Source organism: Clupea harengus, chromosome 23 (assembly GCF_900700415.2).
Source record: "Clupea harengus chromosome 23, Ch_v2.0.2, whole genome shotgun sequence".
NCBI classification, from domain to species: Eukaryota; Metazoa; Chordata; class Actinopteri; order Clupeiformes; family Clupeidae; genus Clupea; species Clupea harengus.
In genome coordinates this window covers 8480546-8508045 of record NC_045174.1, presented here as the reverse complement: position 1 = coordinate 8508045, position 27500 = coordinate 8480546, and the positions used below count along the sequence as shown (strand labels likewise).

The following is a 27500-nucleotide window of genomic DNA, read 5'->3' as shown; positions in this document are numbered from 1 at the left end:
CTCTCTGTTTCTCTCTGGTTTTAGGCACAGAGCTGCGCAAGGTAATGAAAGACAACGTAGTGTTTCAACATGGTGTTGGACACTGGAGTTCTGCGAGGGCTCAGACCTCTGAGAGAAATATTTGACTTGACTGAATGTACTGTGGAATATATGATCTTTAGTTTACGGTGGCCTTAGGCTTGAATATGCACTGGCTTGGGTGTGTGCACATCCTGCTTGTAGAGGCCAAGCAGGTTTTAAACTTCATACAGTGAGCTCTTACGACATGCACTGTCTATGAATCACACACAGGTAAAAGGAGTACATCTAAAGCCAGAAGCCAAGCTGATACATTGCCATCTCTGCCGTCAAACTCTGCGGAGACAGAATCGTGAGACTGAGGGGGAATGCCTGCATGTAAATAGATCAAATAGGCTCTCCCACAGGGTCCATTGAACATCTTCAGGAGTGTATAGTATTCCTTGTCATATATCTTTCGATGTTCGTATACTTTTCTGAAGGAGAGCAAAGGACCACCTCGACCTCTTGGAACAGGAGATTTTACTGTGGGAAAACTAGGAATAACACACACCATCTACAGCCCACCAGCCTTCTACGCACATTATTACTGAAGGACCAATTATGCCCTCTAATAGCAACAAGATGTTTTGGTAAATGATGCACTCACACAACAGCTGACATTAATTACTTGGTGTTTGCGTGTGTGTGTGTATGTGTGTTTGCGTGTGTGTGTGTGTGTGTGTCTGTGCGTGCATGTGTAAGCTTTAGTCTTTAAACTGGGCTGTGGTTTTTCAATCTCGGGAATTGGCTCACCCAGTGGATTTACTGCACTCTCTCCTCCCGCTTTGCCTTCTTCTCTCCGTGACGTCAACACAACGCCCTCTCCCTTCTCCTTCCAGCTGGGCCGCTTGGCAGAAGCTTCTGTGGCCAAACCATCGGAACCAATCTCCCATTAGCTGAGGCTCTCCGGTTTCCAAACTCTGCATAAAAGGGAATGCCTGGAAAAGTTAGGCTGGAAGCTTAAGATCCCACTGTTAACAGAACCACTATTTTGTTCCTCGTGAGAAGGCCTGTATTCAGTGAAGGTGAGCAGCCAATGCAAACAAGAATCTGAATACATCCACACGCACGAATGGCTTGGTGAGATCGTTTAGTTGGATTTTATTTTGGGAAAATGGCAGGGTGGAGCACACACACACACACACACACACACACACCAGTAACCCTGGCTAAACCCGCATCCCAGCACTCACACCAGTGCGAGGGACTTAATTGGCACTCCTGATCGCTGGCCGTCAGGCGGACCGGGTTGCAATTACATTAATGACAATCTCGCAAAGGTCACAATTACACAAATTACATCTCTGCCGAGTGACTCGCAGGAACTTTGGGTTCGCAGCCGACCCCTAACGAGATTGGACAGAACTGAAACGACCCTGGAGGCTGTCGTCATGACTCGCTGAGGGCCCCCCCCCCCCACTATACCCCACCCCGACTCCCCGGCCCTCTGAAACATGGGGCCTCCGCAGATTTTGCCAGCCCGTTGTTTACCAAACAATTCCTCAAGCGCCAAGGCGTAGAATCGCTTTTGATGTCCATGCTTGAAGCCTTCAAGGACAATTCAGAGTTGTTTTCTTTTTTTTGTTTTGTTTTTGCTCCAACTCCATTCACTGACATACACATGTTCTGTCATACATGTGTGCACACATACACGCCAACACATGCGTGGTCACATTAGCGCACAAGGCTATCACATTCCCCAAAGCTCGAGCATCGTTGCGAGGGGGAAAATGCCATTGGCTTGGAAGATCCATCCAGGCTGTTTGCTTCATTCATAGTTGAGATGTTTGACCGCAAGGGTCTTAAACCCAGTTAAAACCAACCATGCTTCAGGCCCAGAGAGGTTATAGGCTCATCATGCTGACTTGTGATGCACAATGACATGCTGCTCGGAGGGTCTTGTTTTACAGTTCAGAGCCAAAGACGTCAAAAAATGGCAAAATAAAAGGCCAATGGCCAGTGTACACACATTTGCTCAGTGACTAAAACGTGGGGTAGTCACTCCCTGGGGCTTTAAATGTATGCAAGCAAGATGCCTTTTCTCATCAGAAGTGCATCTCTATGCTGCACCAATATGTGTATATGACATTTTATACATTTCAAAGTATAAATATAAATATATTCACTCTGAAAATGCTCAGGACTTTATTGTGCTGAACTGAAAGTCACTTTCGACCAAGCTCTATTTGTGTGTGTGTGTGTGTGTGTGTGTGTGTGTGTGTGTGTGTGTGTGTGTGTGGGGTGAGGGAGTCGGCTCAAGGATCATCTTTGATATTAATCAAGGAACACAAGCCCTGCTGAGTGGGAGCTCAAGCCAATCAGTCCACGTAATCAGTCAATTAGAAGCTGTGCTGAAGGAAAGGACGGACAGATGTGCACACACACACACACACACACACACACACACACACACACACACACACACACACACACACACACACACACTGGCCATTGCATTAGTCTTGACAGGCATGGGCCCCTTTACTACTAAAGCTTATGTAAGAGTTGAAAGTGTGTTAAGGAAAATAGAGAGGCAGAGAGTGTGTGTGTGTGTGTTTGTGTGTGAGGGGGAGGGCAGAGGACGCCTGAAAAAGTACTGGGTCAGGGCTAAGGATCAGTGAGTGTGTGTGTGTGTGTGTTCGGGACGAGGTTTTCTGCCGCTGGCCACATGACATCATGAGGAGTTGCGCTCCCCCTGCTAAAGATATCTCACCGCAGTTCCCAGCGCATGGAGACATCCCCTGTAAACACACACACACACACACGCACTTGTAAATAAACCCGACCACTGCACATATTTCACACTAAAAGGCACATATAAGTAATCACACTCTTAAGAATACAGTCACGCCGTGTGCACACACAAAGACATACAATACATTCCAACACAAATTGACACCCTGTCTGTCACACACATGCTAAATTCACACATGCTGTCATACACACACACACACTTGTACCTACACACACACACACATGCTTGCACTCATACACACACACGCACAAACACGCTTGCATACATGCATGCCGACATGCACACTGCATAGCAGACACAGCATGCTGCAAGCATACACACACGCATACTGTATAGTGTTGAGCTGACAGACACACAGAGACAAGAACTCACATACCACTCCCCCTTACACACACCCCCACCCCACTCACACACAAAACGCACATCATTGCTCATCTTTTCTGCAGGCTAATGGCATGCTTTGTGGGAGCAGAACCCACGCTCCTGACTGTCCTCCTTTTAATGAATGACTGAGCACTGGGGGGAAATCTTTCTGGGAAAACTCACAGATTTGCATTTCCACCACACCCCACCACATACATAAACTCCCTCCTTCCCCACCCCCACCCCATGAAAAATGAACTATGGCAGTCCACATATTGTGTGTGTGTGTGTGTGTGTGTGTGTGTGTGTGTGTGTGTGTGTGTGTGTGTGTGTGTGTGTGTGTGTGTGTGTGTGTGTGTGTGTGTGTGTGTGCGCGTGTGTGCGTGCATGCTTATGTACACGAAGTATGTAGTGTAGGTCGTCCCATAACATGGAGGTTTTCCCTAGGAGGAGAACCCAAACAGACGCCGTTGAATTATTAATCTGGCCACACGAGCAGCTACATTCAGTGCATTGGCGGGTCTCTCGGCGGTCTCGTAATGATGCTCTTTGCTCGTCCAACACTAAAGGGACGGGCTTAAGGGTCATGAGGCCCTGACTCACACCCAGGAGGAAAGGTTATCTAAGCTCATAAACAGACCCCCCTTCCCGTTACCTGGCAACGGCAGCCAACTTGGCCTGGGCAGGGAATGCGGCATGTGAGAGAGACAGAGAGGTGCTTCCATGTCTTCGGCGCCCTCTCTAATAAGCTTTCCCTTACGTAAAACACACTAGCGGGTGAATGAGAGAGGAAGGGAAAGAGAAAGAGAGAGCAAGGAGGGAGGGAGGGAGGGGGGGGAGAAAAACCCAGTTCAACCCAAGTGGAAAGGATTACAACATTAACAAAGAATTTCCTTTACATTTCCTCAAATCGGGAACCGAGGCCCTCGGATTCCAGCGCACGGCGATTTATCTGTTGTTCTTAGATTAAAAGCAGAGCAGAGGGCTTTTTGTAGTGATTCTCTATCCCCCCCCCCCCCCCCCCAAGGTAAAACCAGTTAATGCTCAACTGACAAGCACCAGTGAGCAAGCATGCACATGTGTGTGTGTGTGTGTGTGTGTGTGTGTGTGTGTGTGTGTGTGTGTGTGTGTGTGCGCGTGTATGTATATGTGTGTGTTTGAGTGAGAGTCTGTTCTGAAAGCTTTGCAAGTGGCCCTATGCTCTGGTGTTGTATATAGCCCACGCTGAGAGTGAGTTAGGATGGCGCACGCGCACGCATTTGTGTGTGTGTGTGTGTGTGTGTGCGCTTGTGAGTCAGAGTGTTGTGAATGCTTTTTGAGTTAACGTGTGTTCTGAGTGCCTTGAGTAGGAGTTGGCCTGTGTCTATGTGTGTGTGTAAATGTGGGTTTGTGTGCGCTTATTTGTGTGTGTAAAAGTCACAGATGTGGTCAGATGGTCACTGACTTCAGTATGCATCGCTGTACTCTACAGTATGAATGTTCCACATGATGCCTGAGCCCCAGATGTGATTCAGTCCTCTGTATACTCTTTCTTCTGTGAGTGTGTGTGTGTGTGTGTGTGTGTGTGTGTGTGTGTGTGTGTGTCTGTGCGTGTGCGCGTGTGTGTTGGTACACATCCCTATGTGTTTGTGTATGTGCATCTGCCTGAGAAGGTCTGTGTGGGAGTGAATTGTTCCCATGTCAGTGAGCCACAGTAATCAGGTGAGGTAGCGGGGCAGAGAGGACATGAAGCAGCTGGGTGTCGTGCCCCAGAGTGAAAGCCTTGGTCACCTCAGTTGCTCCTAAAGCCTTAATCATACATCATACACTATTGGAGAACTTGGCCTCACATAGTCCTTAAAGGGGAACCTAGAACCATACACCCCCTTACCGGGGACCTCACAGTCCTTAAATATAAACTTGGGACCACACACTCCCTAAAGCACTACATGACACCATTCTGTCCCTAAAAGAGGACCCTAGAACCAAATATTTTCCAAAGGGGAACTTGGAACTACACTCTCCCTAAAGGGAGGCCTGGAACCACACACTCCCTAGAGAGGTACCTGGAACCATACACTAGGAAAAGGGACAAAAGGACTAGACTCTGAGGAGGAACCAGGGGCCATAGAGCCCCCTGGATTCTCCCCCCTGCAGTGCACCCAGGTTTGTTTTTTCAAACATTCCCACAGAAAGAGGAAGAGGCTTAAGTTCTTGTAAAATGATGCTCAGCAACCGTACTCAGCGATTGCACAATGCTGACAAATGTTTTAGTGCTGCTGAACTCTCTCCTGGTTTCTTTAGACTGTCTGTGCATATGTGCGTGTGTGTGGTTGTGTGTGTGTGTGGTTGGTTGTGTTTTTTTTTAAAGGGGGCCATTCTCTTGGAGAAACATTCCTGGAGAGACAGTGGATTGGGGTCAGTCAAGTCTACTGCACACTCACCCAGATGTTTCAAAACTCTGTGGGGGACACAAACTCATGTGTTCTTTGTTAGTCTTTGTGTGTAAATGTGTGTGTGTGTGTGTGTGCGTGTGTGTGTGTGTGTGTGTGTGTGTGTGTGTGTGTGTGTGTGTGTGTGTGTGTGTGTGTGTGTATTTCATTAAAAGATCCCACATTTAAGAAGACCTTGTCCAAAATATCCTGCTTATTAACATCTAAGATGAACTGACGAGAACTGACCTAAAAGATTCTGGGCCCCATATACTAACAACTAGCTTCCCATGGTAGAGAAAGTCTACTTCTTCAAAAGGACATGAAACAGCACATACAGCAGTACTGCATTTCAGTGTGGAACACAGCAGCCACTTCTAGCCAAAGACTCCATCTTAATGTAAGAGTGGAGTCCACCCCTCGTTCATGTGAGTGTACTGATTAGACAAGTAGAGCAGGCTTCCCCCTCGCCTTGCCTTGCTGAGAGGTGCGTTTCTGCGTCTCTTGGCCTGGTTAAGTCTCGGGCGGTCATTAAAAAAGATGCAGTGTTCTTAATCCTTGAACTCTGGCAGAAACAGACACTAGAGGGGTGGGGAAGGAGAGGAGATGAGAGGAGAGGAGAGGGGAGGATGAAGAGGAGAGGAGAGGAGAAGAGAGGGGAGGATGAAGAGGAGAGGAGAGGGGAGGATGAAGAGGAGAGGGGAGGAGAGGAGGGGAGGGGAGGGGAGGGGAGGGGAGGGGAGGAGGGGGTGCAGTTTCTGTTTCACTCCAACAGGAGACAAGAGATCAGGGCCTCTCAATTATGAAGCAGGGATGATGATAAGCATCCTCCCACACAGGGGCTGATGAAAAGAAAGAGAGAGAGAGAGAGAGAGAGAGTATGTATTTGTGTGTGTGTGTGTGAGAGAGAGATAAATAGAGTGTGTTTGTGTGTGTGAGAGCAAGCGAGAGAGAGAAAGTGTGTGTGTATAAGAGAGAGAGTGAAAGTGTGTGTGTGTGAGAGAGAGAGACAGAGGGATAGTGTGTTTGTGAGAGAGAGTGAGAGAGATAGCGTGTGTGTGTGTGTGAGAGAGAGAGATAGTGTGTGTGTATGACAGAGAGAGAGAGGGAAAGAGTGTATGTATGAGAGAGAGAGGGAAAGAGTGTATGTATGAGAGAGAGAGTGAGTTAATGTGTGTGTGAGAGACAGAGAGAGAGTTGTAAAGGGAATGGGCTGAGAGAGTGAGAGTGTGCGTGTGTGTGAGAGAGAGAGAGACAGAGTTGTAATGGGAATGGGCTGAAAGAGAGAGAGAGGGAGTTGTAATGGGAATGGGCTGAAAGAGAGAGAGAGAGAGAGAGTGAGTGTGCGTGTGAGAGAGAGAGAGAGAGATTTGTAATGGGAATGGGTTGAAGAGAGAGAGAGAGAGAGAGAGAGAGAGAGAGAGTGTGTGTGCGTGTGAGAGAGAGAGAGATTTGTAATGGGAATGGGCTGAGAGAGAGTTGGAGCCTCAGCATCCCTGCCTGGGCTACCTGTCACCCTGGCTGGGTTATATAACAGCTATGTGCTGGATGAGCACTGTGCTGTACATTGAGTGCACTGAACTGAACTTAAACGAGTGTCTCTCGGCTCAGGACATTCTACATTCTAGTGCCCATTGTGTGTGGAAGGGTGTGTGTGTGTGTGTGTGTGTGTGTGTGTGTGTGTGTGTGTGTGTGTGTTAGAGAAAGCGAGAGATATGTATGCAATCCAGACGGACCCCTGTTCATTTTGAGGCAGTGACCTGTTTTCCATGAGGAGGTTTTCGGGGAGGAGGAGCATCATTATGGGATGAGCGTGTGGGAGCCTGGACGCCTGTTTGGGGTGGCATGATGTCGTCAGCAGCTCTGGGACACAAAGGCCCCTCACACACAGAGCAGAATCCCCTTTCCCATAGTCACACACATCCAGCCATTTATCCACTCATCCATCAGGCCATCGGATCTTCTATCTAACTATCAGTCTGTCTGTCTATCCATTCATACACCCATCCATCCATTCATCCACCGATTCATCTATTCATCCATTCATCCACCCATCCACCCATCCATCCATCGATTCATCCATCCATCCATCCATCCATCCATCCACCCATTCATCCACCCATCCACCCATTCATTCATTCATCCATTCATCCATCCATCCATCTGCGATAAATTTAATCCAGCCACTCCCTCACCAATTACCACTGACTTTTCAAAGTGCTCAGCTCCACTCTGCCAGTGACCTTTGTGTGCTGCTGTGCTGAATGCCACAGAGCTCTCCCCCCTCTCCTCCCCTCTCCTCTCCTCTCCTCTCCTCTCCTCTCCTCTCCTCTCCTCTCCTCTCCTCTCCTCTCCTCTTCTCTTCTCTTCTCTTCTCTTCTCTCCTCTCTTCTCCTCCCCTCTTCTCTCCTCTCCTCTCCTCCCCTCTCCTCTTCTCTTCTCTTCTCTTCTCTCCTCTCTTCTCCTCCCCTCTCCTCTTCTCCTCTCCCCCCTCTCCTCCCTCTCCTCTCATCTCCTCTCCTCTCCTCTCTTCTCCTCTCTCTCCTCTCCTCTCCTCTCCTCCCCTCTCCTCTTCTCTTCTCTTCTCTTCTCTTCTCTCCTCTCTTCCCCTCCCCTCTCCTCTTCTCCTCTCCTCTCTTCTCCTCCCCTCTCCTCCTCTCTCCTCTCCTCTCCTCTCAAGGTCTGGTAGCTGAATGTACACTGATGGTGGGGGTTGGGGTGGGTTGGGGTGCTGCAGACCCTAGAAGCACACAGCGGATTAGCTGGCTGATTGTACTGACCTTGCCAGGAACACAGCATATGTGTAATGGGCCACGTGGCCGCTGGGCCAATAAGTGACTGGATGAACGGACCCAGTAAGTGTGTGTGTGTGTGTGGGGGGGGATGGGGGGGTATGGATGTGTGTATGTGTGTGTGTGTGTCTCTGTGTGAAAGTGTGTGTGTGTTTGTGTGTGTGTGAGTGTGTGAGCATGTGTGTGCCAGGCCAGTGGGTTTGATGAATGCTAAGGCACTTGTGTTTTCGCTGCTGTTTGAGGACTTTGACCCAGTTATTACTATCAGTGCTTGTGCCAACCACAAGCGTATCCAAAACATGTAAATTAAAGTCACGGCACATTCCCCGTTATGACTTTTTATTCTCTTAGCATTACACCTAACGTTTAGCAAACAACCACTCGAGGTTGGTGTACGGGCCTGATGGAATAGTAATGATTCTGTTCACCTTGTTTTCTAAGGTTTCTCTCCCATTAACAGTTTAGTATACTGTACCATTTTCAAGAATATTACAATATTATTCAGGTCAGTTCATATCCAAGTGTTGCAATTCATACAAATGATGGATTTGCATGCATTATTACATATCAGATGCAATCAATACAGCGTATATGAGCCTAGAGTCAGAATATACAGTAAACAGACTGAGTTTCCAGTACTTCTTTAGTACCTCTTCCAGATCTTTAATGCTCAATCCTCTTGATCTCCAATCCTTAATCCATGTTATACACAGATTCCCTCTCTGGCCAGCAGGGGGAGCTGGTTTGTCCTCTTCCCCCCCTCTGAGATTTGGGTGACTGCTTCCCCTGCCAGGCTTGGGATCTCTCTCCTCTGCCAATGTAAGACTGGGTAATACTCTTCGTCACTGTGTACCAGATAACGCCTCGTTATTCCTTACGTAAAAAGCCTGTAACAGTTACCGCATAACATGTTTTGACTGACCTAGTGTTGTCCCGGTCTTGTGAGTCACTGGATCCAATTTAAAAATGTTGTCGCCTTGTTACATGTAATTATTGTAGTTTCCGCAATCGGAACACTACAGAAATGAGAGATCTCGGTACAGATCCTCGGTAAAGGCTAAATGAGGGCGAGGAAAGACTACATCATTCACTTTTATTGTAGCCAAATGAGCATCTGGTGTCTGCATTACAGTGTGTCCTGTGTGTGTCTGTGTGTGTGTCTGTGTGTGTGTGTGTGTGAGAGAGAGATGTTCTTTGGTTGAGGATGGAGGATGTTTGTCAGTGGAGACGCAGGAGACCTTCAAATATCAGAAGGCCAATCACAAGTTCATGAGACTCCCTACCCTCCCTAGCGCTCTCTCTCTCTATCTCACACACACACACACACACACACACACACACATTCTTGCATGTTTGTTGTCTTCCTAGAATTTTTAATCATATGCTCTCATGAGATGGGCAAATATTTCTCAGAATTCCCATCACACGCATGCTCTCCTCTGCACTTCACTCATTCCAGATTCAGAGCAAACAGTCTGTGTTCATATTCTGCTTCCTTGTGTGTGTTTGTGTGTGTGTGTTCATGTGCCAATGTGGTTTACTTCTGGGTACTTATGTGTGTTTGAGTGTGTGTGTTTGTGTGTGTGTTCATGTGCCAATGTGGTTTACGTCTGGATACTTATGTGTGTCTGAGTGCATGTGCTTGTGTGTGTGTGTGTGTGTGTGTGTGTGTGTGTGTGTGTGTGTGTGTGTTTTGCAATGCCACAACTGACAGATGCGTGTGTTGGCTGCTTCTGACAGAGGGTCACTCTTGTATCTGGCGGTGACTGGGCCATGTGATTAAACCTCTTCCATTCCTGTCCCTCCAGCTCTTTGTCCCCACTGCCAGGGGGGAAAGTGTTGCTGGGTAATTTCCTGTCACCAGTCATCATAATAAGAGATGGCATGTTTGTGTGTGTGTGTGTGTGTGTGTGTGTGTGTGTGTGTGTGTGTGTGTGTGTGTGCGTGTGTGTGTGCGCGTGTGTGTGTGTTTGCGTGCACGTGTGTATGTGTGTGTCTGCGTATGGTTGTGTCTTTGTGTGTGTGTGTTTGTGTGTGTGTGTGTATGGGCTCTCAACTCAAGGGTCAGCTCTGATAACTGTGCCAGTGATTTACTCCATCTGTGTGTGTGTGTGTGTGTGTGTGTGTGTGTGTGTGTGTGTGTGTGTGTGTGTGTGTGGGTGTGTGGGTGTGTATGTGTGTGGGTGTGTGAGGAGAGACCAGGTTACATGCGCAGGCAATGGGTATGCAATGTTTTGGAGGTGACCATCAGAGATAGGGGTCTCAGTTGTACACGTCCTATTTTCACGCTCACGGCCTCAGCATTACTCATGCCTCTGGGTCGGGTGTTGGAATGGCACCAGCTTAGCACCTGCATCTGAAAAAAAAACAGAAAACAAAAATGGTGACTGGTGATATTTTAAAAACGGGTGGCTGTCTCTCCTTGGTCTCCGTGGCGATAGTGCTTGGCGACCTCAGTGGGAAGGTTACCTTTGATCCGGCAACAGGGCTTATATAACTGCTGTGACATCACCACCTGCTGCACCCTCTCCTTCCAGGAATCAATAGAGACAAGCTTCCCTTCAAAGGAACAGGAAGAGAGAGAGGAAGATAGTAACAGGGAGAAAAAACAGACAACACAGCTAAAGAGGGGAAGACATAATGTCTGTGGCCTAAATAAGCAGTCCAGACATACCACATACACGTTCAGTACTATAGAAAACCCAAGGCGCCCCAAAAGAAGAATATGTGTAAAGCTGCACATAAAACATTTACGTAACGTAATATAATTATATGGCAGGGAGGACACCTACATATAAAAAAGCTGTTATGGCTAATAAAATAATGACAACAGATTCTTAGTTGGCCTAGCCTATTACGTTTGCCCAGTACAGATATGTCTCTAATCGGTTGCACCATTCTGTTCTTCTTGTCGTGGTTCTCTACTAAGGACTTTGACACCCATATCTCTGTGCTCCATCAGTTGGACTAAGCCTTAAGAGATCGTAGTGTATGGCGTAGTGTCAATCGTTTCCGCTATTCAGCATGCACTGCATCTGGAGACCTAACAGCTTTACTGCTCTGGTACAACCAAAATATACTACACCCATCCACCTCCTCCTCCTCCTCTTGCTACTCTTCCTCACCTCTCTCAGTTAATGATCTGATGATACTCCCTCACACATTCACTGGGTGTTATGGCGCTGAGAGCGCCTGGTTCAATAGTTCAAGGTGGAACTGGAAGCTCCAGGAGGAGGCAGCCCAGGTTAAATGTGGATACTCATCTGGGGCCTTAACCCCCGCCAGGCAAGCTGCAGCCCGTGAGGATTTCACTTGGAGGCTGAGCCTGGTGCAAAATTGTGGCTAATTAAAAAGCACCCAGTGAACCATACAGATACATGCAGCGCTGGTAGATGCAGCATGGAAGACATCGATATGTTTGTGTCCATGCCGTTACATTTGAGATTTACAGTACGCTGAACCTCGGCACCCCCTTTCTCTCTCTCTCTCTCTCTCCCAACCTGAATCAAGACTAGACAGTGGGCATGTTAGAATGGATTTACATCAGCCTCACTGTGAAGGCCCAGTCAAGGAATGGATCATTCAAACCACACAGCCACCTCAATACAAAAACCAAAAACGCATTTATAATATTCACGATCTAAGTTTGTAATCCTTTTACATGACTTGTTGGGTGTTTTTTTATTTGTCTTAATTTCTTTCTTTATTTTTCTATCTATTTATCTATTGATTTATTTATTTGTTTATTTGTTATTCATTTGAGGCACGGCCATAAGGTTGAAGCTGGTGAGACTGAGGCTTCTCAAACATGCTTTCTTTTTCTCAGGTGGCAGGTTGCTATTTCTTCCCCCCACCTGCGAAAGTAATCCCTAAAAATACATCAGCCCTAATCTTCTTAAATGAACGTGGAAGGAGCTTGCTTCGCCTGATCGGCAGCAGTAGGAGGATCCCCCGCTCTCCGACCAAACGGCAACACGCACTACAATCTCCTCCCGACGCTAGAGCACGGACCTACTCTCCGCTCCTTTTTCTGTTTTCCTCTCCTTCTCATCGATCAAGCTTTGTTTCCCGTAACTTTTGAGGGACCGCTCCTACCCCCATTACCCGACGCCCCTGCCCCTGCTCCTCCTTAGTGCCCACCTCCCCCTGGATGGTGTCTCCCCTCCCGTCGGTCTGCAGCCCTAAGCGCTGGGCGGACAACCTCAGCATGCCCCACCTGCCCCACCTCAGCAGCTTGGGCAAGCTGTGCAGCGCGGGCCGGGGAGACGACGGCGTGGTGGTCGACCGGGTCAAGCGCAAGAACTCGGTGCGCCGCATGTCCATCATCGAAGATGGCAACGTCTCCGACGTGCTCTACCTCATCCCCAAGCAGTCCATGATGGAGCAGCTGCCCTTCATCAATCCCAACGACTACGTCATCTGCGAAAGGATGTCCCACGCGGACATGGAGCGCGGTCAGGAAGAGGAGGACGCGAGGAGAGCCAGAACTCCAGCTCGCCAAAGTGAGGAGATTCTTGGGGGGGGTTTCGAATAAGGGGGTGAGAATGGCTGGTTGACCAAGAAAGAGAGAAAGAGAGAGAGAGAGAGAGAGGTTCTGTAAGGAAAGATGGAAGGAGGTGTGCCAGCACTCCAGCCCACCACAGATTAGGTGATTCTTGGAGATCCCTTAGTAGGAAGGGATGAGGGGGGTGTGGATGGCTGGTTTCAGAGGAAGAGGAAGGAAGGAGGAAATGAGGTTTGCCAAGGAAGGGTTAGGTTGGTAAGATGTCGCTGACCTCCGAGTGAACCCTGCTCAGGTCGATCATATCAATCAGAGCATTTGGGATTGGATTTGTCGCTCGCTAGATTCTGAGAAAAAGGGATCATCCATTTCTCTTTCTCCATGCTGCATGGTAGACAAGATGTTATAACTAGGCTCTCCTAGGGACTCATCTATGGTCTCAAGTTGCAATGTTGAATCAGCCTCTACGAAATCTCCAATGTGTTGTAGGGATATGATGGTGTCATAAGTCAAATATCACATTGCACTTAGAGCTGTAGATCTTCAGATGATCCACTCCTAAACCTGATCTTTAAGATAATCTCTCCTTTTATGTATGGGTTGCAGAGATGGTTTACTAGCCATACTTAAAGCCACAGATTTAGTACCTCAACTTGTTTCTAAAAAAACAAACATGTTTGTAGCAGTTTTTAGATTAGATGTGGATAAGGATAGGATAGGAACACAAGCGACTGGCTCTTAATCTCTCACAGAGAGAGATAGCAAGTTAGCTTGTCTGAACGAGCGGAGCAGAAGGAAATCAGTGACCTTTGTTCGTGATGGCGAAGACAAGTCGTTTGCTAGCACCCGGAGTTCCATCTGGCAAAAGTCCCTGAGGTTGCTGTGTGGAGTCGTCTGTGTGTGTGTGACATAGAAAAGTGTGGTCTGGTGTCCATGTGTGTGGTCTGTGTTCGAGAGAGGCATTGTATGTATGTCAGGAATTGCATGTGTGCTTTTTGTAAGCTGTTGGTTGTTTGATGCCTAGAGTGTACATGGTGTTTAGAGTTTGTGTACTTGGGTGTGTGTGTGTGTGTGTGAGGGGGGGTGGGGGGCAGAGTTTGTGTGTCTATGTTTGTGTGATGGTCTATGTGTATGAGATGGTGCCTATAAGGGCTTCACAAGGGTTTTGTGTGTGTGTGTGTGTGTTTGTGTGCGTGTGTGTGTGTGTGTGTCGCCAGTGTCCTAGCAGTGCGTGCCGAGCCAAGCTCTCGACCCGAGCAGTATTGTCAGCGAGTTTTCCTCTGCGCTGTGCTGTGGGTTTTGCCAGCAGCAGAATATGCTGATGAGCCCGCTGTGGTGTGGGATTTGGGTGCGCTTGTGTTTTACAAACGTTTACCCCCCTCCTGCTTCCCCCCTGACCTCAGCACATCACGCAGAGCTGGGTCCCTGGCGCCTCCCACCACGAGCACAGACCACCTGCTTCACAAACTTAGGGCATACTAATGAGAGAAAGTCTCACAAAAGTCTCACTGTACTGTCTCATATAATCTCACTCTCAGATGGACGCCTTTGAATGTCGCACTTTATCAGAGGCGTCCCAAATAATTGGACAGGGACATATTTATTATCCATTCTTGTCCTCGTGGAAAAAAACATGACATGGTTTAATATATGTTGTTAAAGACATCTTTAAACTGTGTGTTGGTTAAAAGACTAGGCCACAGATATATCTGATACATCAGTTTTTTTGGATGTGGAACAAATGGGAAATGGTTAAACCAATGCATCTTTTAGCCTAAAGGGCAGGTTATGTGTCATTAATAGTTAAACGCTGCCTTTTGTTCCTTATCTGGTAGTGAGAAAGTTGGCAACCCTACTGGTCAAACATATCCCTATGGCTGTGATTACCAGCGGCACTCTGCCTATGGCTGAAACACAGCCGTGGGGATATCCTTTACCAACCCCACTCTCACCAATACCCCACTATTGCTTCATTATATGAGCTGTGACCAAGGCAATAAGGCAAGGTATTGTCGTGATACAGTATTTCAAAAAGAACGTTTAAACAGCAAGCTTTGACTACAGCTCCACCTACACATCAGTCTCAGGTCCTCTGACTCGTAACACGCCAGTAAACAGCATGTGGCTGTCCAGGGGACATGGTATGTGGTCAGCCATGGGCTGTGATCTGGCCCTGTGGTCAGCCATGGGCTGTGATCAGGCCCTGTGGTCAGCCATGGGCTGTGATCAGGCCCTGTGGTCAGTTTGATTGAGAGCACGCAGAAGGACGCGGTGGAGGCCTGAGGGGAGATGGGGCTGCTCCATTCAGCAGCAGTGCAACTGGAGAGAGAAGAGAAGCACACAGCCACACACACACACACACGCACGCACGCACACACACGCTGGCGCAACACACACACACACACATACACAGTGCAGTACAGCCCCAGATGCTGTCCTGAAGCAAACTGCTACATGCTTCATTCAGTTTGACGTTGCACATTACAGTGCACACACACACACACTCTCTCTCTTTCTCGTTCTTTCAGATATAAATCCTCAGATGGATAGATCAACACACACACACACACTCACACACATAGACACAAATGGACCATAAAGGCAGCAAAAAAAAAAAAAGCAAATGGAAAAATTAAACAGTTGTAAATCCTCTTCTGAACACCTCATTTCTCACGAGCAGCTACGCTAAGCTTTGCCGTGCCTCTCCATCCATCCCCTGCCCGCTCTGCCAGGCAAGACTACGCGGTGCAATCACAGCCGCGCTTCGCCGCCGCCGCCGTTCCCTTTGTGCTGACAATGGGCAAGCGCCGCACGGCTGATAGAAGTTTATTGCCGAGAAGAACCTGCTTGCGTGGGCCGTTTCCTGCGTACAGATAGCCGGGTCACCGTCGCCTCTCCTCCCAGCGCACATGTCTGAGGGAAATGGTCCGTGCAGGTTGGGTTTTTTAATGGTTGGTGACAGCAGATGAGGTATTGGTGGTGGTGGTGTCTGGACTAGGCTGCCTTTGACTTCAATGTAGTTTCCCCTTGGTTGTGGTATAGCGGGAAATGGTGCGGGCCTCAGACGTACTCCGTAATGGTGTAATCTAATCTGTGTGAGGGGGGAGAGACTTCCCTCCTGAAAACACCTCTGTGTGTGTGTGAACACGTGGATGAAGTGGCATGTGCGTGGACTTTGGTAATGTTTCACAGGGCAGTATGCAAGCACCGCACCCCACCACCACCACCCTCCCCACTCTCCCAGGATCATTAGGTGGAACCTGGGCTGTCTCACGGCAGTTAACCCCTCTATTCACCCACGCTGTCACTTAGTGCTGGCTGGTGACGGGCTGTCATTCACACCGGGGTTGACAGGAGCCATTAAACGAGAGAGGGGGGGTACAGAAAGAGATAGAGGGGGAGGAAGAGAGAGATAGTGAGGGGAGAGAGAGTTAGAGAGGGGGGGGGAAGAGAGAGATAGAGAGGGGAGAGAGAGTAAGAGAGGGGGGGTAGAGGGAGGAAGAGAGAGATGTGGGATGGGGATTTGTCAATCTGAGGATAAAGGCTCCCTCTGTGATGTTCATAGTTAAATGCCAATGTCATCTGTAGAAGATATATACTGTAGTATTGATGTCTCATTCTGATGCATACAAAGACGCTTCCCTTGTGCAATGTCATGGTGAGGTTTTTTCCAGTAAAATGAAGCTGAGAGAGAGAGAGAGAGACTGAGATGGACAGCTTCATATTAAATTCAGTGAGAAACATATACTGACAAGTTAATGACACATTTAATGTGTTAGCGGCATGTTTCAGTATTTTATGATACCTTTTTTACAGCAGAGTTTCTATGCTTTTATGTGATTGTAAGTACTCTTTCAGAAATGGATTGAGCCGTTACTGAGTGTATTATTATACAGAGACTGGGCAGACTTGCTTCTTTTGACTTCAATCGAGCTCACCACCGCATGGAGATGTGTCTGCGAGGGTAAGCCAACGACTCAGTTAGTCGTCCCGCTCCGTGACTAATCCACGTGCAACAGCCTCGCCGCCGGCCTGCGGTGGACGGCTGACATGTGGAGGCGAGTGGGAGTGTGGGTTAGCCTACAGAGAGGGCCCACATTTGGGGGGTGTTCATGTGCCGGACGATGGGCAATGGGGCCGTCATCAGCTGTTCCCCCCGCTGGAGGCTGGAGTGGGGACTGAAGAGCTCTTGAACAGCCAACACCTGCTGTTCATAATCCCCCCCCCCCCCCCGATCCCTCATCCACACCCCCACTCATTCAGTGAACCACTCAAAGGCATGTAAAATTCAGCTTATTTCGGGAGCCGGGGATGCACACACACACTCACTCACAGACACAGACACACACTCACACACAGACACACACACACACACACACACACACACACACACTCCACATGAGTTTTAAAGAAGATTCTGGGTGCTTTGAATCCCCTGCCTTTCATGTGTCTGACTACTGCAGGGAGAGGGTGAGAGACAGAGAGAAAGAGAGACAGAGAGAGAGAGAGAGGTACTGGAGGACACCGCAGGAGAAGAAAAGAAAGAATCTGACAGAAAAGCAAATCCCCCAAAATGGAGACGTGTGTGTGTGTGTGAGTGAGTGTGAGTGTGTTGAAGAACCCCTTCACGCCATCCTCTGGTCATTTCACACAGTTTTTGACGTCGATGATGACGCAGGCCAAGGATAGCGAGTACTGCCTCAGAACGACCCCATTCTCTCAGCCCGTCCCGCCCGTCGCCCCTGGAGACCTGCACCAACAGCCACACGGGGGACACCGAACACAAGCGGCGGCCCCTCGATCAAACACACGCCGTGGCTCAATAACTCGTCCTTCATAATCCCATAAACCGCAGTTCTGCCCCAAAATGCTACGCTGCAGCACATTTCACAGCGACTCAGCCTCTGAACCGCTCACAGAATATAAACTTTCGTTAGCTTTTTTGAACGTAGCAGAAAATATACACTTCCAGCCGCGGTTAGCTGTGGTTTGGACGGTGAGGTTTGGGTCGTCTTCGAACAGTTGCTGTTGTTTTTGTTTTGGGGGCCGTTTATATGTGTGTGTGTCTGTGTGTGTGTGTGTGTGGCTGTGTGTGTGTGTGATTGTTTCCTTGTGTTGTCGTGAAAAACAACATCTGCGTTATTGACTAGACAGAGATGGACTGGATCAGGAACACACACACACACACACACACACAGGGAAAGAACAGAGTGAAGAAGAGAACTTCTACCTCTTCTTTTTCAAGAATTCAAGGAAGTGGGTGTGTGTGTTTTGGGAGTGGGGGAGTGGATTAAGGCAATGGAATCTGCATTTGACACACGCAGCAGCTGCAACCTGGTTCCTTCAGCTGAGCGAGAGAGAGCGAGAGAGAGGGAGAGAGGGCAGAGTCCACACGTTCACACACACACACACAAATACACACACACACACACCCCACCCCTCTTTATGTCTGTGTGTGTGTGTGTGTGTGTGTGTGTGTGTGTGGAAGGGGAGGGAGAAAGGTAGGCAGCAGAGAGAGAGAGTGCACCGACTGAACTGTTCAGTGCCGGCTGGCTGCTCAGTTTGAGAAGACGTGCCTTTCTGTCTCTCCTTCTATTTTCATCATCTCTCTTTCTCTCTCCTCTCTCTCTCTCTAACTCTTTCTCTCTCTGTCTGTCTGTCATCATCTTCCTCCCTCGCACGCTTTCCCTTCGTTGTGGTCTCTTGCTTTTTTTTTTTGGTGCGGGCTCGCGAGGACTAAGCAGGAAGACCTGCCCGCACACACACACACACATAAACACAGACACACAGACGGGAGAGAGAGAAGCAGAACGGAGGCTGTGTAACTCCCCAGACTCCCTCCGCCTGCCTGCTGAGCACTGCTCCCTGCCCGGCAGCCGCCAGCGTCAAGCTGCAAGCCCACCGACGGACCAGCAGCAGCAGCAGCAGCAGCAGCAGTCGCAGCCGCAGCAGTCGCAGCCACAGCCGATGGTCATGGTGAAGGAGAAAGGTAGCGAGCATGGTGTTCTGTTTCAGCACCGCCGAGAGACAGACACGGAGAGACAGACACAGAGAGAGAGAGAGAGAGAGAAAGAGAGAGAGAGAGAAGGCAAGAGGGGGGGCTGAGGAAGTCTATGTCTGTGTGGGTGTGTGTGTGTGTGTGTGTGTACGTGTGTTTGTCTTTGAATAAGGAAGAAAACGGACATTCGGCAGTCGGACCTAAGATAGAGACATGGGAAGAAGTGCACGTGTGTGTGTGTGTGTGTGCATGTGTGTGCATGTCGAATTATGTCTGGGTGTGTGGACTCTGGGGGATATTGTGGTAGATGTAATTAGTGTGAAAGGAGCCATGGGACTAGTGCATGGATGATTCTGTGGGTCAGCACATGTTCCTCTTACATTGAGCCTGCACCTGATTGTCTGTGCTTGGGTGTGTGTGTGTGTGTGTGTGTGTGTGTTTGTGTTGGTTGGTGTATTTTGTGTGTGTTTGTGTTCACGCATGTGTAAAGGTCTGTGGAGGCTGACCTTACTGCCTGGCCATACACAGATGTGTCTACCTTAAAGGTGTGTATGTGGGTGTGTGTGAAGTAGTCTTTGCATCATACAAAACAATTTTGTGCTGTCTTCTCTACATACCTGGTTCTGTGTGTGTGTGTGTGTGTGTGTGTGTGTGTGTGTGTGTGTGTGTGTGTGTGTGTGTGTGTGTGTGTGTGTGTGTGTGTTATAGGATAGTCAGTATCTTCATCTGCTGTATGATATGACCAGCCCTTCTGAGTGTGAGCCGACCAGCCCTTCTGTGCCCTCTCAGTGCTCCGTGCTTGCCCACGCATTAAATGCCAACCGTGATTAGAAGCACCAGCACCCCCCCACCTCTACCCACACTGGATATCAACACACACACACACACACACACACACACACACACACACACACACACACACACACACACACACACACACACATACCAGACACCCCCTGTTTGAGCTCATCCACCTGCTCCCAGGCCCTGAAGGCTTGAGTCAGCCTCGCCATACCAGCCAGCCACCACCCAACTCGACAGTGTGTGTGTGTGTGTGTGTGTGTGTGTGTGTGTGTGTGTGTGTGTGTGTGTGTGTGTGTCTGTTTGTCAGACTGAGTCATACAGCTTGTCATGAGAAACCTCTCTGCTGTATGAGTATTCCCCCACACAAAAAAAACGGAAAGGGGGGATGCCGGTTGATGATTTTTACTCCGTGGTTTACTCTCCACACACACACACACACACACGCCGGCTCCCGTTGGAATATTGCGTAAGGCTATTTAAGAATTGAGAGGCCATTTGTGAATTATTTACCATTCGCTGCCTGTGTGGAAGCATGAACGAGGGAGCGTTCGGGAAATTTGAATGGAGAGAGAGGACGTGTATTTTTATTATTCCTTATCATTCTTTCGTTTTTCTGTTTCTGTTTGTGTTTTCTTTCGTGTTTTGTTTTGGTTTCTTTCTGATGGGGGGGGGGGGATTCAGCGGTGGACGGGTGCAGTCACGACTAATCTGTGGGAACGAGGAGGAGGCTGGCAGGGGGAGGTTGTGTGAGGGTCGGCATGTTTTGGTAAAAAAAAAAAGAAAAAGTGAACCATGCTGTGGGAGAATAGCTCAGAGCTCAAGCTATGTAGCAGAGAGAGAAAGAGAGGGATAGACAGACAAAGAGAGAGAAAGACATAGGTAGAGAGAGAAAGAGACAGCAAGGATGGAGTGGGAGCAAGAAAGACAGGGAGAGGTAGGGGAGGAGAGCGAGAAAGAGAGAGAGAGATCAGCGGGGGGGGGGGCAGAACGAGAGAGAGGGAGAGAGAGGGAGAGAGAGGAGAGACCAGACTCAATAACACATTTAGCCCGCCGTCGTAGCCATGGTAACCAGTGGAAAAGTGGTCTACAGATGAGGTCCTATGCAGTGTGAATTGAAGCCTAAACACATACACAACATACGGTACACACACCCAACAGCGCTCACAGCCCAAACACACATTATGCAGCAAAGCTAACTCAGTGCCTCACACATACTAGCCCCACGTATTGCTTTTGCCAAATGACACAGCATGCAATTACGCTAGGTCAGTGTTTATGCACACCATCACATACACACACACACACATCGCCCAAATACACACCATGCAGCAAAGCTAACCCTGGTAAGGTAGCACTAGCTCTCTTTAGATACTCACACACACACACACACACACACACCCATTCACACACGCACACACACACACACACACACACACACACACACACACACACACACACACACACACATCTTTTCACACACAAACACAAACTCAAACCTCATCTGCCACTAGTGATTGTAACCTTGGGAGACTAGACCCCCTGTAGCTTGTTGACACACCCCTCCACATTCCTGGGTCCCTCCCCATACAGACATGCCTCCCATATAGCCCTGGATAGTAGGGGCCCATGACAGCCAAGTGGCTCAACATCCCAACCCCACCCCCCCACTCCCTCCCCATGTGCAGCCCTGCATAAGGATTGCCCGTCAGGCCCGCTGGCGTGCCAGATCAGTCAACGCTCAACTTAGCCCGTTGTACAGGTCGGCATCATCCATATACTTCTGGAAGCTTCCGTCCAGGCCTTCCTCTGCTCCTGCCACCAGCCCCACCCTGAGGACTCCATGTCTGGCTTGTAGTTGTGGTAGTGGGCCTCCACACTCCATCTCCGCCACCAGCCCCCCAGACCCCCCCCCCCCCAAAAGGGCTCATCAGCTCTGATAACTGAGACTATAAATACCCCAGCACACAAGCTCTGCACACACACGCCTGATAATGTCCATGGGCTCTCGGTTGCGCCACACACGAGGATTTGTTTAGTGGATTATGCCCCAGGTCGAAGTGACTGAACTGAGCTCTCCACAGACTGCGTTAGACCTGTGTCGTGTCCTTATGACCTGGCGGCTGTGTGTTTCCGTCAGGCATGTGTAGTATTCTGTGATACTGAATCCCATATCATATGGAGACTTTATTTTTTGCCAGAAATGACCATCCAGAAAATGTGACACTTATTGCATTTTGCTACAGTTCTGCTCTGTATTCTTAGATGTTTGTACATCATAGTGTAAAATACCACAGGTTGTAGGAATGTTATGTAACTGTGTAATAAATACACAGTGGAAGATTAAGGGTCAAAATGGTTAGAACTGGTTAATTGGTTTAAACTAGTTAGAACCTATTTCAGTCCCTCCAGTTTTTCGAGATTCCACGATTTGCAAATTCTATGTAAATTTTGCGGTTTACCGCATTAAGGTTATACACAGTCTGTCTTAACCCCTTGCACTGCTTAATGTCTCCCTTGTTTGGTGTCAAGTGTGTGGAGGATTGACGACCGCGGTGAATTTTGCTTGTTATTAGACATTCGCTTGACGTTCACGGCATAGCTATAGCTATCTAAAACTGTTATCTCATTAAAAGTTAAATGAAATACTTACACATAATGTTATTCCCCCTTGTATTGTTGTGAAATTGTAAACCGTGTTCGGACGTGACATTAAACAGCATGTGGAATGATATTAAAGGTATATTGTCCAACTGTTCAGCCATTCATTTTGCACGGAGATGGCATTTCAAAATAAAAGCCCGTTCCTAAATTCATGCATAAACCTATTGAAGTAATTTGAGAGAGTCGAATATCGGCGAAGAAAGTCCAGGAATGTTCAACACATTTTGAATAATCATGTTTTCTGTTCAGCTTTCAGTACAGCATTACCCATGGTTACTGTTCTGAATATTAACAAGAACTTGTTGTTACAGGTGTGTGTGTGTGTGTGTTTCTGTTTGTGTGTGTTGGTTGAGTTCGGTGACTCCTCCTGCGAGCGGACAGAGGTCAGAGTGGTAGTGGCATGTCTTAATGCGCTTACCGCTGTTCAACAGAAACCCCGGCCAGGCCTTGCTAATAGGATCACTAGCGACTGCTGTCACTCATTATAGCCACACACACTCTCCTCTCTAGACACCACTATCACAGGGAACTGGACAATGTGAATGCTGCTTAGGTCTAGGGGTCATTGTCCTGCAAATAGCCGTATGCATGTGTGTGTCTGTATGTGTGTGTGTGTGTGAGAGAGCTGCAGATAGGCCCCTTATCTTGAGCTAGCGTCCTTTGCCCAGTTGTTGAGGTGGCTGGGGGGGCTGAAGAGCTGCAGTCATCAGCTGTTTGCTTTTCCTTTTTTACCGGCCGCTGTTGATAAAAACACCTGATATTCACTACTGAGCCTGACTGTGTATTGACTGTTTATTTTAGAACGAGAGTCTGTTTCTCTCTCTCTCTCTCTTTGTTTCTCTCTCTCACACACACACATTTTCCGTATTGAATCGATGAAGGCTTGGTGTTTAAGTTAATTGGACACATTTGCACAAAATGGAAGTTTTGATTAATGTGAAATTGCTAGGTCACTTTAAGAGCATACTTCGCCAATGGCTCGAAAGTCGTTCAAGTCCAAGTCGGTAGTTTTTAGTTGTGATGTTACTAAAAGCAGCAAAGTGTATACTTACCTGACCTTTAAAATCTCCTTTCAGTGTGTGTCATTTTTTCCAACAAAGACAAAGAGAGACAAAACTATCTATTTATCTATTTAACTATTCCATTACAAATCTGTACCACAGAGATATAACCATTCAGTTTAGCATTCAATTTCACATCGTCCTATTTCATTTAACAAAGTAGCAATGTTATAATTCAACTATCTTAGTGCAATTTCATTGGTTGTATTAACTAGAGAACAACATATGCAGCTGAATATTCAGGCAATGTGAATGATGGTTTGCTGTGGTAGCTCTTGTGTTGTGTCTGAAGTGTTATTGTTGTTAGAGCAGATCTACGCACGTACATGAAAGCGTACGATTACTATTTCAACGGAAACCATTACTGATATTAGTACCAATTGGAGCCAACATGGAAGGCATGAGAAACAGATGAGACGAGATGAGATGAAACATTCTAAATCACTGTTTATAATGACTACACATAATAACAACTTTCAAAAAGCGACAGAAAGTCTGCTGGAAAAGGCTGCTGCTGCAGTGCCTGGAAGTGGCTGTAATATCTGACCATGACTACACCACTTCAGAACTCATATCTGGCCCCAGCTGCTTCAGTGCGTTTGTAGGTACGCTGTTTGAAATCCTCGAGGGTGGTTGTTTTACACAGCGTATGATTTAGAAGTGTTTGTGTTGATAGAGCTGCAGCGTTTTTACAAAGGAGAGTTGCCATTGATGACAGTGTGACTCTCTCTGTTTGTCTGCGTTGCTCTGTCAGAGATTGAGTGTGGAAGGTCATCTAAAGTTCAACCATAGCCAGGTGAAGTCTTTATGGGAAATGGGGTTTTTGTTTCAAGGAAGACTGTACCAGAGAACAGATAACAATAATGTCCAGTGCTTTGAAGATGCGGGGTGCTTGTCACAACTGAGTGTATTTGTTCTGAGTAAGCCATGAGTCATAGCTGCGCAGGTAGGACTGGCTGCTGGACTTGACCCATCCAGGGGAAAGGTTGTGGACAGGGCTGAGTCAGAGAAGCAAGAGAAGGTCTTGTTGGGGGTCTTCATGAAATGATCACCATTGAAGGTTAACTTGGGAGTTTTTCACAGCACGGTTGTTCTGAACTGACCTTCCACACAGACACACACAAACAGACACACACACACACACACTCTCTCTCTCGTTCCCTCTCTTGTGGAAGGGTCAATATGTAGAAAGTGGATTAGAAGGCAATCTCTTGTTACATATTACAGAACATCCCTCAACCTTTACCACTGTTTGATACTGCCTGTGTGTATGTGGGTGGGTGTCTCACTCTGTGTGTGTGTGTGTGTGTGTGTGTGTGTGTGTGTTATCCCACCTGTCCATCCTGCCCAGTGCATAGCATTCCGTGTCTCAGAGAGTGTCTCCACTGATCCATGTTTATACTTGTCGTCATGCTGGATGAGGCTATAGACCCCAACTTGATTTATGAGCACACTGGTGTGTGTGGGTGTATGTGTGTGTGTGTGTGTGTGTGTGTGTGTGTATGCTTATGTATGTGTCTGTGCGTGAATGTATGTGTATGTATATATATGTGTGTGTGTGTGTGTGTGTTGATATCCAGTGTGGGTAGAGGTGGGGGGTGCTGGTGCTGGGGCTTCTAATCACGGTTGGCGTGTGTGTGTGTGTGTCTGTATGCTTATATAAGTGTCTGTGCGTGAATGTATATATATTGTGTGTATATATACTGTATATATATATATACAGTATGTGTGTGTGTGAATGTGTATGCGTATGTGTGTGTGTGTGTATGTGTGTATATGCGGTGAGACTGAAGACAGCGTGACTGCTGTGGCTCATGTGGGGACCGTGCCGCTGTGCTGACTGCTCTCCAGGCAACTTTCCCCATATGCAGTGCGTGCTCAGACTGCACATATGTCCATATGTCCCTCTGCGTGGTCATGTGTGCATGTGTGTGAGAGAGCGTATGGACTGTATGCATGTGTGTGAGAGAGAGTATGGACTGTATGCATGTGTGTAAGAGAGAGTATGGACTGTATGCATGTGCGTGCATTATACATCTTTAGCCTATGATGATTAGTTATCATTAGCAAGCTCTCTCTCTCTCTCTTTCTTTGCCCTTCTTTTTCTCCCCATTAAACTATAATTCGTAGCATCCCCCAGAGAATGAAAGAGAGAGAGACAGAAAGAGAGAGAGATAGAGAAAGAGAGAGAGAGAGAGACAGAGAGAGAGAGATATAGAGCAAGCAAGACCATAAGAGAGGGAGACAGACAGAGAGAGATAGAAAAAGAGGAGGAAAGAGAGACAGAGAGAGAGAGAGAGAGATAGAGGGAGAGAGAACTGCAGTCTTGCCGTGGGTTAATGTGGCTGCAAGTGAGCTTCACATTATTTTGGTTGCTGTTGCCGTTTTAGAGCAGGTTGCCATGGTAACGATAATCTCCAGTGCTGGGCCCCAGTCTAAGGTATAGGCAGAGAAAGGGAGACTGCATTTTCATCACACACATCATGTACTTATTTTCAAGATCGTGTCAATGTGTGTGTGTGTGTGTGTGTGTGTGTGTGTGTATGTGATGCATTGGATGACATTCATTTCATGGGTTTTGTTAAAGTGATTGGCATTCAGATTGGGGGAGTGTGTGTATGACTGTGTGTGTGTGTGTGTGTGTGTGTGTGTGTGTGTGTGTGTGTGTGTGTGTATAGTGAGGCGTAAGGAGTGGATGCCCTGTTATGTAATCTTATAATTGATTGTGTCTATACAAAGCCTATACAAAATGTTGAGCCGCAGATCTGCAGGCACAGGAAGTCTGCACGTAAGACTGTACTATGTGCATGCACCAGCGTCATTCACCCAAATGACTGCTGGTAAGATGAATGAATTCTAAGGGCATTTAGGATAAGTGTATGTGCATACGTTTGCATGTGTGTGTGTTTGCGTGCACACATCCTTCTGTTTGGCTCTTTGTCCTTGTGTTTGTGCATGCAGACACACACGAGCGCTCATACACACACGCACATACACACACGCACATACACACACACACACACGTCATCCTTTGTGTATTCGTACATGTCAGTGTATGTGAGCATTAGTATGTGTGTGTGTGTGTGTGTGTGTGTGTGTGAATGTGTGTATGTGCATGTGTGTGTGTGTGTGTGTGTGTGTGTGTGTTGAACATGCTTGTGTAACCTCTCTCTCGCCTGATAAAAGAGCCCTCCCAGGCAGTCGGGGAGGGGAGACAGCCAGCTCTGGGGACGCCACATTCTTTCCTGCCCTAATCTCAGTCCAGCTCTCCAGCCTTTCAAGTGGCCAGCGATTAGATTAGCCAGGCACGCATCACTTCTCACTCACAAAAGAGAGAGAGAGAGAATGAGTGGAGATAGAGAGAGAGAGAATGAGTGAGTGAGTGGAGATAGAGAGAGAGAGAATGAGTGAGTGAATGTGAAACAGTGAGTCAACGAAGGAGAGGAAAAGTTTTGGGGACATGTTGATGAGCAGAGGAACTGAAAGGCCATCTTCCACAGCTCCTCTCACTCCTCCCCCAAGTCTCTCCCTCTCTATCTCCCTCCCTCTCTCGCTCTCTCTCTCTCTCTCGCTCTCACAGGTCCTGGGTCAGCGGCTGACAGCTCGTCAGCTGGCAGCTGGTGTCACCAGCACTCTCCCAGCATGTCTGAGATCAGTAAGGATTCAGTAAAGTGGTAGAAGTTATGAAGTATTCTCTCACATACTTCAGTATGCTTTCTTTGAGGAGCATTTCTACGTCCATCAAATCACACACGTGCGATTGACACTACAAGCTATGCACCAGTAAGCAGTGGATACTACCACACTCACACACACTTACAAGTGCTTGACAGGAAAGTAGATTTTAATTCTGACACTTTTGAGCTCTCCCTGACGACCTTAGCTAATTGATCCACTTTGACCTGGGATTTCACTCTCCCGCTCTCTCCCTATCTCTCTCCCGCTCTCGCTCTCTCTCTCTCTCTCTCTCTCTCTCTCTCTCTCTCTCTCTCTCTCTCTCTCTCTCTCGCTCTCTCTCTCCCTCTCTCTGCTTTGACATAACTACTGGAAACACTGGGCCTAATCCCATCCTCCTTTCACATGGGGCGCATACG

At 47.9% G+C, this 27500-nt stretch overlaps 1 protein-coding gene across 43 annotated transcripts in view; it reads left to right on the top strand.

Annotated features, from left to right (window-relative positions):
* Positions 1-27500, top strand: part of ablim1b (actin binding LIM protein 1b) — an 84317-nt gene that overhangs the window by 7242 nt on the left and 49575 nt on the right. For 20 of the 43 annotated variants that reach the window (XM_042703339.1, XM_042703306.1, XM_042703340.1 and 17 more), the window contains exon 1: positions 18368-18871. The exons of 1 other annotated variant lie outside the window; for it this stretch is intronic. In XM_042703339.1, coding sequence (XP_042559273.1) covers positions 18850-18871 — 22 coding nt within the window. In that variant the 5' untranslated portion in view covers positions 18368-18849. Of the gene's footprint in view, positions 1-18365; positions 18872-27500 lie in introns of those variants that run through there. 22 more of the 43 variants (XM_042703341.1, XM_042703323.1, XM_042703317.1 and 19 more) reach the window with 5 other exon arrangements.